The following is a 13,680-nucleotide window of genomic DNA, read 5'->3' as shown; positions in this document are numbered from 1 at the left end:
TTTGTTTGGCATTTTTGTTATTTGCAGATAAGCTTATGGGACAAAACCAGAAAACTGAAGAACTCAGAATATTCTCTGAAAATGCCGCAAAAGTGAGAGTAAGAAAGAAAAAAGCTACTAACTCCTTTGGCAAAAATGCAAAAACTGTAGCGTTTTTACAAACAAGTCTGTGTGCTACACCAGACTTGGCGGCTTCTACAAGATGCTTTCACAGACAAATCTGCAGTAAAAACCATGTGTTAATGTGGAGTGGTCTCTTTGCAAATTCTCGGAACTGCTACAGCAAATCCACATGCAGATTTTGCATGTCAGTGGCTCATATTTCTGCCATATGTAAAAGCACCCTTGTGATCTCACAAAATAAGTTGATCCTACCATGTAATTCAGCTCTGGGGAGTCATCTGAAGTAGCCACACAGTTTAGAAGCCAATAGGGGGTCCTCAAGACCCAACTGTGTGGTCTGAAGGCTCTGCTCTGGTGGGGCTCATGTTCTGCAGACCATGCAGCACCCTACGAGCCCATTCTGTACCTGCTTCAGGTAACATTGTAGTAGGCTGCCTTTAGACTACAGCCGTATTCATGAAATGTAACCCAGTCACAGTGGGGTGCTTGTATCAGAGCACTAAATTCAGTATAATTTTAATGAAAGAAAAAGGTGTCCTAACTGGACAATCTGTACAGTGAACCTAAAGAAAAGGTCTTCCAATTACATAAAAAAGAAAAAAATATATATAACAGGCAGCAGCAGAGCAATGTATGTCAATGGACCTAATCCTTGCCATCGATTGTTACTGGCCTCTGGTATAATATAAATATAGGCTGTGCTCCTCCTCACTGCTCTCGTCCATATCAAATATAGTCCAAGTCCATCACTGGGTGGCACTACTTTTCTTTGTTTTACTTTTCTTATCCTTCTTTTTCAGTCCATCCATATTTGCACGGAGTAGGTTGGAATAAGCCTGGAATACAGAGACCAAGTATTACAAATGCTAGAGTATAGTACATGGAAAGGTCATCCAAGCCCACGCGACATGACAAGGAGCCCACAAGTAGTACCTACAGACAGCAGTCACATGGAGCACTTACCATTTGAAACTTGTTTACTTCTTTGGAGCTGACCTGAGAAGATAGAAGACATAAGATGAGCTATGTGCCTATAGAAGACCAAAGCCCACTTACTGTCCGGCCACTCACCACAGTGCTGATCTTTCTTTTCCCATCTGTGGCTCTCAAAAGACATTTATTGTCAGCGGGTTCAAAGCTTTCTGAATGGCCCTTACTAGGATTTGGCTTTGTGCGTCCATCATCTGTTAAGAATATGGCAAAAAAAATTATATACACACATTAGTATGTAAGGCCGAAAAAGACATCCCACCAGTTCAGCCTATTATTCCCCATTAAGCTTACTAAATTCAAGGAAAAATGTATACTAAAGTATTTAAAGAGCATCCTGCTCCATACCGACTAGAAGCTTTGGATGGCAGATCTGGGAGTATTTTCTTTTTCCAATTAAAATGCATCTATTTTGGCCTGACAATCATTTTTGCCATATGGATTAAACAAACATTTTGCACAGTTTCTCTTCTGCAGCTTCTACACTATAAAGCAACCCATCTCCGACAATAGGATATCTATCAGTGAAGCTGGACTGATGGCTTGTTTTCCAGCCCTTTTCTCTCCTCTCCTGAGAGTTCTTATAAGCAGATTTATGACCTTTGTTGAACTCATAAATTAACTGGTAAGAAGGTTCAGGAGGAGAGACAAGAGATGAAACCCTGGCCATCAGTCCAGCTACACCAACAGATCTCCTATTGAGGCCGCCTGCAGACGAGCGGGTTGGATCCGGCGGTGATAATTCTCGCCGCGGGACCCGACCCGAGAGCCTGCAGTGACGAGCGCGTACTCACCCGCGCCTGGCGGCCTCGGCTCTTTCATGTGCCGGCTGCCGTGCAGCCCGGAGCCGGCGGCCGGGTGAGTGTGAGCCCCGCACAAAAATAGGACATGCCGCGGTTTGTTTGCCGCGCGAGCTTTCGCGCGGCCGTCTGCATAGGAGTGTGTATTGTAATGCACTCCTATGCAGACTTTCAGTGGCGGCAATCCAGCCGCGGGATTTCCGCCCGTGTGCAGGCGGCCTTAGACTCAATCTACAGTTTCTATATACAGGGATCAGAAGAAGCGGCAGAATTTTGTATTTAAGCTGTATCACAAAAACAATAACCCAAAATACATGCATTTATTTATTTTTTCGGTCCCCAGAGTGGAAACAACTAGTGATGCTTTGATCACTCCTGCAGTATGATTTAATGCCGTAGCATTACATCATACTGCGATCTGACAGGCAGTCTATCAAGCCACCCCACGGGGACGGTTTGATAGGCATTCTACAAGAAAGCCCCCTGCATAGCTCCCTATGATCCCTTCACAGGGGGGTGTACGGGACCCCTGAACATCGTTCGGGGAATTTAAGTGCCACTGTCAGAATTGACAGTGGCATTTAAAGGGTTAATAGCTCTGCTCAGCTATGCAGCTGAGTAGAGCTGTTGCCGTTAGGTGTCGGCTGTAATAAACAGCCGATGCCTGCGCTGTATGAAAGGGAAGTCGCCCCGCAATCTCCCTTCATACATATCCTGACCTTGAAGGACGTAACTGTACGTTCTATAGCAGGAGGGGGTTAAAAAAATAAAATATTTATGAAATGACTGAACCTTTTATGTACAATAGATTCATTATATATAAATTCATTGCATTATTTTTTTTTAATACCATTTCCATTTCACAGCCCATCATAGCCCAGAGCTGCAATCACAATTCTGTAGGCTTCATAGTTGTAATGTTCCGAGACTTCCCAGCAGATCAACATTTGCACAAAGCTACATTCTGCAAAAGTCTAGCCTTCACATGAAGTGCTGTATATGAACTTGCTAAAGAGGCTCCTGGCACTATAGATGCTCAGTTAAGCTGCTGATTATTGCTGTAAACAAGCTTTGCTGACTGTTTCCAAGTATAACCAGCAGAATTGTAAATGTAGATTGAAAGCAATTAGCAGTGTATTTATGTAGAATAATTCTATATTCACAGAGGACCTGCCACTCTCCAGACGTGCCCATTTTTAATAAATTCCCCATGAAATAACAATTCCAGGTCATCTTTATCTTTTGGGTGTGTCCATACATTCTTATATTATTTAGTCCCTGCTGTCAGCATCAGATGGTGTAGGGTCACAACTTGATGAGGTGAATGGTAACACTCTGCTGTCAATTTATGCATAAATGTCTAGGAGGAGTAACACAACCCTAATTTATAAGGCCAGGTTCCCACTAGATCGATATCCTGTGGAAATCTTGCAGAATGTCTGCAGCGGAACTGCACAGAAATTCTGCCAGATTTCATCAGTGAAAGGCTGCTTCAAAAGCTGCACCATGTAGCGCAGGTTTGCAGTGGATATTCCACTGCAGAAATCTCTGCCTATAGAAAGAAGAGTCCACAACGGAAAAAGTGATACAATTGACATGTCGTGGATTTGAATTCCGTGCTGTATGTCAGTTTCTGCACAGCTTGTCGACAGCGTGTGAACAATATTTTTGCAAGTCTTGTCCGCTTTGCTGCTTAGTCCCGGGTTTAAAAATGTTGGCAGAATTTCTGCCCCATGTAATCCTAGCCTAAGAAATACTCCAGAATAGTTTTTTTAGGAATAAAAAAATATTGAGAGATAGACAAGTCATAATCACCGACGGGCCCTCTATTTAAAAGGTGCACAAAGGGTTAGGCAGCAACGGTCCCGTGCTCCTGGCCACAAAGCATAGTGCAGCTTTCTCATCACGGGATTCACATTCATATATGAGTACATAGCAAAATATCACTACATTAGGAACAGCTAGCACGTTACACCGTACCATGTGATAGCATCGTTAGAAGGCGCTCTTAGATAATGTGCTGACCTCCCCACTTGGCAGTCATGGGTAAGCCAATTGTTGGTGCCCAGAAGTATGGTGGCAGTATTTCTTAAACTGTCGCACTTGTTGGTGGTTCTTGAACCATGGTATCAAGAGTCTACCAAGACGGGTTCAACAATGGATAGAGGATCCAACAGAAGACCAAGCAGGCCCCACATGGATGATCCTACGGGCGAGCGTCAGATGGCACATCTGGTATCTCAGCAATGGAATGCCACAGTGAACCAACTGACCCAGCAATACAACAGCACAGAAGTTAATCAAGTTTTCACAATGACCATGCAGCATACCTTTCCTAGACTGGGGTTCAATAGCGGAAGACTAACAAGGGTGTCCCTGACAACCCAGCGTCGACAACCCGCATCAGCCAAGGAAAGATTTAAATGGACCTTGGAAATATGGAAGAAAGTCATCTGCAGTGACAAGTCCCAATTCCTAATGAACTAGAAGGATGGCCAGGTCAACATTTGGCATAAACGGCACGAAGCAACATCCCATTGGTGTACCGTTGGAGTTCAACAGACCAGTGGTGGGGATGTCATGGTCTGGGGAGCGTTTTCCTGGCATGGCCTAATGCTCAGTTCTCGTGCAGCCTATTTAGACAGATTCATCATTGTGTATCATTCACCATGTGGAACACTGAATGAGAAGTGTTTAAAAGCAATGACAAGTGAACAGGCCAACGATTCATTTAATGCTGGCTGAAAATGAACGACGAACGAGAAACGAACTATTCTAGTTTGTCGTCCAGTCGATGGCTCACAATTAATCGTTCACTTGTTTGAACGAGTATCATTCCATCTAAAATGCACTTTAAGACTGCCAGTCATCATATCATAATCCTTGAATGGTGAATGCTACAGGGATCGGTTAGCTGGCCATCTACACCCATATCTTCAGGTGGTTGGAGGAGCACAATAATGAATTCTGTCTTGGCTCCCAAACTCACCAGACTATAACCCCATTGAACATCTTTGGGATATACTAGAAAGGGCTGTGAGATTTGCTACCACTTATCCGCAAAATGTGCGCCGACAGAGCTGCCGCAGCAGGCGTGAGTTGATTTGAGTATGGAGGAGGTTTACCACCTCGGAGAATCTGTTCCCAACGTCTGAAAGCCACGATCGGCCAAAAAAGCTGGACAACCAATTATTAAGTAGGTGTTCCTAATGCAGTGTTTGTTCAGTGTAGCCGTCGTTAGATAGCAGTCGACAAGTTTGTCCTAAGTCACAGATTCTGGTGTAAAGAGGACATTTCTAAAAATACAAGTCACCTTCAATATGAAGTGAACTGTAAACCTCTTCACAAGAGCCATATCTGCAGCGGAAAACCCACAGTACATATGCAGGAGACCTGCAGTGACCAAATCCACACCTTAATGCCACAAATTTAGCTGTAGATTTACTTATGGAAATGCAGCAAATTTTAACCCCTGTATTTCAAGATTCGAAATCCACAACATAAATAGACGTTGTGGAATTACAATACGCAGCGTTTTTCAAAGACACTGCAGATCTGTTGTGAAAAAACTTGTGCACAATGTGAAAGATTTTAGAATAGCCTGTACTGTAAACGCTGTAAAATATCTGCAGCATTTCTGGCATGTGTGAAGGAGGTCTTAAAGGGGTTGTCCCGCGCCGAAACGGGTTTTTTTTTTCAACCCCCCCCCCCCGTACGGCACGAGACAACCCCGATGCAGGGGTTAAAAAAAGAACACCGCACAGTGCTTACCTTAATCCCCGCGCTCCGGTGACTTCTTACTTACCGGTTGAAGATGGCCGCCGGGATCTTCACCCTCGGTGGACCGCAGGGCTTCTGTGCGGTCCATTGCCGATTCCAGCCTCCTGATTGGCTGGAATCGGCACGTGACGGGGCAGAGCTACACGGAGCCCCATTGAGAAAAAGAAGAAGACACGGACTGCGCAAGCGCGTCTAATTTGGCCATTAGACGCCGAAAATTAGACGGGCTCCATGGAAACGAGGACGCTAGCAACGGAGCAGGTAAGTGAAAAACTTCTTATAACTTCTGTATGGCTCATAATTAATGCACAATGTACATTACAAAGTGCATTAATATGGCCATACAGAAGTGTATAGACCCACTTGCTGCCGCGGGACAACCCCTTTAAAGTTCTCGATCAAATCTAACAAATGCCAATCGAAACCGATCATTTTATTTTCCTTCATATGGGCTGAGAATCAGATAATGGGGACGAACGGTAGCAGTTATGATTGCTTTTTCCCCACGGAGTGGCAATACAATCCCACGCTCGTAAAGCCAATTAGTGAGCATTTCTATGCCTGCGGAATCTGAATGCTCAACCAACAAATGAGCATTCCCTAGTTAGTTTGTTGATTGTTGGTGCTTTTACACATTCCGATTGTCAGGTAAACGAGAGTTCAGAGAAACCTTCAGGCCCAGTAAAAACCTGAAATGGATTTTCGAAGATTAAATGATCCTCGGGCATTGGTCGGGGGTTGCCACTTGGAATCCCCGCTGATTGAAGTGACAGCGACGCTTAGGTGAGCACTGTTGTCACTTCAGTCCATACCAGGCACAGCGCCCTACCTACATTGTATAGTGGCTGTGCCTAGGATAGTATGTGAATGGCACTGAGCTGCTCTAAACTGAGCAGCACGGTCTCTTTGATCAGCAAGGATCAACTATTGATGACCTATCCTGAAGATAGTATCAGATTCCCTGAAAGCCCCTTCAAGAAATTACATTGAACATTATATAGTGAATTTTCCAAGATTTAGGTGCCACCTATACACATTGTCATACTTTAACATACATGTACATAGATTTTTTTTTTGTTTTTAATCAGAATACCTCCTTATGCGAGAGTATTGGAGATGCGAATTTTCTAGAAAGGAAGAAAACCCACTTAGTTAAGAACCACTTAGCTTTAAGGGCTCTTACCAACTGGCGAACGGACTTCCCTGCAATGCGAGAGTAAATAAAAACACATGATAATGGAACCAATGATTTTCAATGGTTTCCTTCTCATTAGCGATGTTTTCACTGTAACCTCGCATCGCAAAGAAGCGCTGGCCTCATTGAAATCAATAGAAGATTGCGAAGCAGGCTAGGAATCACCCCTGATATCTCTGACATATCTCCCCATATTTGGAGAGATAGGGGGTGGGGCTATTGTGTTTAGCCTGCTTCACAATCTTCTATTGATTTCAATAGGGCCAGTGTTGCTGCTGCTGGCCCCATTGAAAACAATGGGCGATATTGCACATTCTTCTTTGGGATGCGAGGATTGAAAATCCCTGGTTCCATTATCATGCGTTTTCACTTACTCCTCGCACGGCAGGGCGTTGCAGAATCTTGCGGCGGATCTCCGCCACCTGGGAGCAGGAGCCAGCAGATGGATCTCCGCCGGTCAGCCTAACTGACAGATAGGCTGACCGCAGAGAATCGCAGCATGGTGCGATTTGCCACCCCCGAGCGGAGAATCGCAATGATTCTCCGCTCGTGGACAGGGCGGCTGTGCTCTCTATAGCAACGCTATGGAGAGCGTTCACTGCATTCCCCGCGGCCGGATTATCGCCACGGGGAATGCAATGCAAACTCGCCCGTGGACAGGCAGCCAAAGTTGTATCGCCAGTGGGTGTGAGCCCTTACACTTGACCTAGAGCGCACGATGATCTAAGACTAATGACTGCATTTACATTTTGCACAAATGTATTTATACTGCAAGAATATTTTTGGTAAAATGTGTTCTCATATTTAGTGCAACTGCTTGTGATATGTCTCTCCAATCTACTATGTAGAACCTGGATAACAGAAAGATATTATTGACCAATTAGACAGCATAGAATATACATACATTTCTTTAGCGTGATAAACACACTTCCACTTGTTCGGCATTTCTGGAACAGACGGGTGAGCTCGGTTAAAAACTGCAAAATGAAAGAAGTAAATATTTTACTATTACCCATAGTCACTTGCCGCATATGATGTTCAGTAGCACCTAATTCATAAGCGGCTGCAGGGCTCACTTCAAACACATGACTTTTATTGCAGTTTTTAAAGTTATGTCTCATGTAAATGTATTCAATGGAGAACTCGGTCTACTGAAGTGCATTTTTAACCCCTTAGTGACACTACGTTCAGCCATAAGAGCAAGTTTCCCCTTTTGTGTTCCAGTGGTCATAGATTTTTTATTTAACGTTTCAATCACCTGAACACTGCAGATTTAGGGTGCCTTTACACAGGACGACCTGTCAGGCAACAGCTGCCCGACAGGCTGGCCCAGTGAAAATCATTCCTGTGCCTTTACATAGGAACAGGCATCGCTAACGAATAAGATAAGACATGGCACAATTTTAATTTTTTTAACGCACGCATTTAGCCTTATTTATACGGGACGATTACCGCTCAAACGTTGTGTTGAGCAATAATTATAGCGTGTAAATGCTACCATCGTTTACTTTTCATCCAAAGGATGATTTTTAGTTGAGCTTAAAATACATTGTTCGGGTGGACAGCTAATAGCAGGGACCGCGCTGTGATGCTCTACAAGAGGGCTGATAACATTGTATTCAGCTGCAGTCCCTCACATCAGAACAAAGGAGCAGCAGATAACAGACAGCTGCTGTTCTCTGCATACAGAGCAGGGAAGCTCATTTACATGCAAATGAAGCTAAAAAGCTACTAAGGGGAATTAGCGCCCATTAGCAACTTATGCAAAATGATTGCTCAAACTGTCATCCTATCTTTTGAACACATTTTGAGCGATCATCTTTGCGTGTAAATGGGACTTTTCTCAAAGTGTGAGATGCACAATTAAAGCCTACGGAAGATTAGTACTGCGTATTACCCTGTTTCCCCGAAAATAAGACAGCGTCTTAATTCTTGCTCAAAACAGATTTAACTTTTTTACATGTATAGCTGCCTGGACACTACCTAAATTGACTTTAACTGTAAGCAGGGCTTAATTTTGGAGTAGGGTATATATTTTAAGCATCCTGAAAAATCATTTTGCATCCTCAAAAATCATGGAAAATCATGCTAGAACTTATTTTCAGAGAAACAGGGTATGTGCACAAAAACTGTGCGCATAATACGCAGTGAGCATACATTCATGTGAGGCCTAGGGGCTCATGTCCGTGACTTTGTTTTCACAGCGTATCATGCGTGCGTTGTATGCGTGCCTGTTATGCGGTGAAAGGGGGCAATAAAAGTCATTTGGCCGAATGTGTATAAGCGACAATAGAGAACAATGGGCTCTATCTCACATATATAGGCAGAAAAATAGAACATGCTGCATTCCATTTTGTGCTTGCGGATTATACAATTCCAACACACTAATGAGAGGAGAGCAGAACTGCAAACAATGTAATTAATAGCCTGCGAGCTACTGCGTATATCACATGGGTGTACAGAGCCTGCATAATACGCAATTCCAATACGGTAGTGTGAGTCTGGCCTTAGGAGGGAAAAAAAAAAAGGAAGACCCTAAATGCTTTTTTGTTCTATTTTACTTACCAAAAAATAAAATGCAGCAGAAAGTAGTTAAAAAAAAAAAAAAAAAAAAAAATCATATACGGATACTCCCCTACTTGCAAACAGATTCCGTTCCAGGAGCCTGTTCGCAAATACATTTGTTCGTCTGTGCGAACAAATGGTTGTATGGAGGGGATAGTGGGTGGATCCCGCTCAATACAACTTCGGCTGCTGGCTGTTCTTACAGCTGGCACCAGTTCCAACAATCCGCTCTGCTTGGCGAACGGTTAACACCTTACATACCGCTGTCAGAATAGACAGCAGTATTTAAAGCGTTAGTGCTTCCGAAGAGTGGTGCGGCTCATCGGAACTGCTGCCGCCGGGTGTCCGCTGTAAGAAACAGCCAGTGCCTAACGTTCAGGGGGCCCGTACAGTGCTCTGCGGTAAGATCGCAGGACACTGTGCAGTTGCTATGCAGCCGGGGACTTCCGAAAAGCCCTAGGGCTGCCTATACAGAGTGCCTATCAAGTGCACAGCTTGATAGACGCTCTGCATAGGCAGCCCTAGGGCTCTTCAGAAGTCCCCGGCTGCATAGCAACCGCACAGCGTCCTGCGATCTGACCGGACAGGCTTGATAGAAGCCTGTTCTGTCCCTGCACAGTATGATATAATGCCATAGCATTACATCACACTGTGCAGGACAGATTGTTCGCATCTTGTGAAGTTCGTAGCTCGAATGTCAGTTAAAGGGGTGGTCTCGCGAAAGCAAGTGGGTCTATACACTTCTGTATGGCCATATTAATGCACTTTGTAATATACATCGTGCATTAAATATGAGCCATACAGAAGTTATTCACTTACCTGCTCCGTTGCTAGCGTCCCCGTCGCCATGGTTCCGTCTAATTTCGGTGTCTTCTTGCCTTTTTAGACGCGCTTGCGCAGATCCGTCTTCTCCCTTCTTCTCCCTTCGGCTCCGCTCGGCAGCATCGGCATTTTGGCTCCGCCCCCTTGTACGCATCATCGCGTAGCTCCGCCCCATGACGTGTGCCGGTTCCAGCCTCCTGATTGGCTGGAATCGGCACATGACGGGGGCGGAGCTACGCGATGACGCGAAAAGGGGGCGGAGCCAAAACTCCGATGCTTCCAAGACCAGCCGAAGGGAGAAGATGCATCTGCGCAAGCGCGTCTAAAAAAGCAAGAAGACACCGAAGTTAGACGGAACCATGGCAACGGGGACGCTAGCAACGGAGCAGGTAAGTGAATAACTTCTGTATGGCTCATATTTAATGCACGATGTATATTACAAAGTGCATTAATATGGCCATACAGAAGTGTATAGACCCACTTGCTTTCGCGAGACCACCCCTTTAAAACAGGGTCGCAGGCTGCTGTCATGGTCAGATCCTGCTGTTTGAGTGCAGGCCGCCTAAGACAGCTATGATGAAAGAAAAACACAAAACTATGGCTTTTAAAAAGTGGATATCAAAACTATCCCTTATAAAATCGTTGCTTTTAAGTGGCAAACATACACTGAACAGCCGACCTTATGCTGCATTCACAACTTCGCATTTTTTGCAGCGTTTTTTGAACCACAGCAGAACATTGCATTTTAAAAAAATACTGAAAAAAAAAACCAAAACACAATTTCTAAAAAACGTGTGCAAAACGTTGCAAAGTCCACCAAGTGTGAACTCAGTGAGACTCTAGGTGCGGATAAGACATGTGAACAGACAAATGTTAAAAGGGTTTCCCAGGCAAATAGTATTGATCATCCACCGCTGGGGACCCGGAATGATCCGCCGTCAGCGCCACAATATACAGGCTACGGAGCAGAAGCAACGAGCGCCGACCTGTGGCCAGCAGCTGCCATAGATTTTACTGAGGGCTGTGCCAGCAATTACAAGAACGGCTCCACCCCGCTGTTTTGTGGTGCTGACAGCAGGCACCCTATCAGCAGGGGTCCCAAGCAGCAGACCCCTTCTCTGCAGACAGCCACAGATCAATCACAGTTACATATCTAGGAGTTGGCGTTAGATTGTGAGCCCCAATGGGGACCAAGGTGACTACAACCTTGGCAGAATATGTTGGCACTACACCAGTGAATGCCATATCGGCACACTGACTTCCTATAAAGCCCTGTACAGTCTGCTGTACACGTGCTTCATGCAGGAGGACATTGGCTGCACCCTGCTGTAATGCAGGTTATGTCGGACAATACTCGTGTATAGTTATGTAACCCGAGCCTGCCAGGCCCGCACACCGCCCTCACCTGCTCACTCTCCAGCAGAACCATCTTCCTTCAGAGCTGAGCTCAGCACAAGAGGCACCGGAAAGCACGTCAGCCGGAACTGCGGGCTACAGAGCACTCGTAGACGTGGTATTATAGAGAGTCGTATCACAGAGTGGTAAATATAAAAGTGTGAGCAGCGACACCTTGCGGTGGGAGGTATGAAGCGCTTATAGTTTGGGACCAGAAAAGAGAAGTGGGAACAGTGACACCTATCGGCGGGAGGTAGGTACGTAGGAGTTTTGGATTAGAAAAACTGCGATGGGAGGAACAGAACATCATAACATCTCTGAGTTGCCAAAGTTTCTGAAACGTTTCCACTGCTGTTTTACTTTGTGCGGTGAAGTGGATCACAGTATTGTTAACGCTTTGAATCACAAATAGAACTACAGGAAATAAAGCTGCAAGATACACAATCAATAATTATTTACTGCCATCTAGTATGTAAATAAGAAGGAGCATATACGCAGTACAGTCACATTATTACGACCACCTGCTACTTTTGACATCGGTAGCGACCTGAAGGAAGGACGTGCCGTGGACCGGCTTGGGGGGTATATAAGGTGGTGGCTAACAAAAATATATGATGTTATAGCAAGCTATCCAACCTCTCAGGGTTCTTCCTCAGGCTTATGAAAGAAATCTAAACACACATTTATATTAAAACATACACACATGATCACCTGGGGGGGCGCAAACATGGTGAACTTAACTCGTCTTCCTCACATATCACTTGTCCTGGGTAAAAGGGGCGATTTATCAGAGTCGCAAAAAGGGATGATTATTGGCTTTCAGGCCAGGGATGATGGGATTTCTCAAACAGTGCAGTTTGTGAGTAAAAATGTGTATCATGAGCGAACAAATGGCGCCATTGTGAATAACCAACATGTGCTATTGATGTGAAAGGTGAATGCTGGATACGAAGCTCTGCAAGGGCCAACCAATATACTACAGTGGAGCAGCTCACCAATAAAATGAACCAGGGGCTATCAGACGTGCGTCTAACACAACGAACTCTACTGTTTACGGGGCTACGAAGCACACAGATGGTCACGGTACCGATGCTAACAAAGGTCCATCGGAAGAAAAGGCTTCAATTCGCACAGCAGCATCGGAAGTGGACCACCGCCGATTGGCAAAGGGTTGAAGGAAAATACCAGCTAAAGTGTATCAGACTTAGTAGAAAGTATGCCACAGGGAGTATCCGATATCATTAGAGTCAAAGCATCCCCACTAAGTACTAATGATGGAAATAAATACTATGTTTGATTCTTGTTCAGTTGTCCAATTACTTTTGGTAGGATAGTGCATTTAATACTTCTTGATATATTACCCTTGTTTCTTCAGTGGGGGATTGTTATTGCACCAGTTGGGTAATGTGTAGCACACAACCAAGCAGAGCACAGAGAGCGAAAGTAGCGTCTTAAAGGGGTTGTCCCGCGCCGAAACGGTTTTTTTTTTTTCCAACCCCCCCCCCCCCCCCGATGCAGGGACTTAAAAAAAAACAACGCTCAGCGCTTACCTTAATCCCCGCGCTCCGGTGACTTCTATACTTACCGGCTGAAGATGGCCGCCGGGATCCTCTTCCTCCGTGGACCGCAGCTCTTCTGTGCGGTCCATTGCCGATTCCAGCCTCCTGATTGGCTGGAATCGGCACGTGACGGGGCGGAGCTACACGGAGCTACACGGAGCCCCATTGAAGAAAGCAGAAGACCCGGACTGCGCAAGCGCGTCTAATTTGGCCATTCGACCATTTTAGACGGCGAAAATTAGACGGCAACCATGGAGACGAGGACGCCAGCAACGGAGCAGGTAAGTGAAAAACTTTTTATAACTTCTGTATGGCTCATAATTAATGCACAATGTACATTACAAAGTGCATTAATATGGCCATACAGAAGTGTATAGACCCACTTGCTGCCGCGGGACAACCCCTTTAAGTCCACACTCACACGGGCGATTTTTCAACGCCTGCTAAAAAG

The 13,680-nt window shown here is 45.0% G+C and overlaps 1 protein-coding gene across 1 annotated transcript; it reads right to left on the bottom strand.

Moving 5' to 3' along the window:
* Window positions 1-623: 623 nt before the first annotated feature.
* On the bottom strand, window positions 624-11,760 carry SRP14 (signal recognition particle 14). The gene is made up of 5 exons (XM_066608530.1): window positions 11,681-11,760; window positions 7,793-7,865; window positions 1,195-1,307; window positions 1,087-1,119; window positions 624-959 (listed from the first exon to the last, which is right to left on the bottom strand). The coding sequence occupies exons 1-5, from the start codon at window positions 11,702-11,704 to the stop codon at window positions 870-872; spliced, it is 333 nt and encodes a 110-aa protein (XP_066464627.1). The 5' UTR covers window positions 11,705-11,760; the 3' UTR covers window positions 624-869.
* Window positions 11,761-13,680: the final 1,920 nt, after the last annotated feature.

This window comes from Eleutherodactylus coqui, chromosome 6 (assembly GCF_035609145.1).
Source record: "Eleutherodactylus coqui strain aEleCoq1 chromosome 6, aEleCoq1.hap1, whole genome shotgun sequence".
Lineage (NCBI taxonomy): Eukaryota > Metazoa > Chordata > Amphibia > Anura > Eleutherodactylidae > Eleutherodactylus > Eleutherodactylus coqui.
This window is presented reverse-complemented; position numbering and strand designations above follow the sequence as displayed.

Coding starts and splice junctions, on each gene's coding strand:
- SRP14 (XM_066608530.1), bottom strand. CDS start 11,704: ATGGTTCTGCTGGAGAGTGAGCAG. Junction 1,120..1,194: donor AAAGAAAGATCAGCACTGTG/GTGAGTGGCCGG, acceptor CTATCTTCTCAG/GTCAGCTCCAAAGAAGTAAA. Junction 960..1,086: donor AAGTAAACAAGTTTCAAATG/GTAAGTGCTCCA, acceptor TCTGTATTCCAG/GCTTATTCCAACCTACTCCG.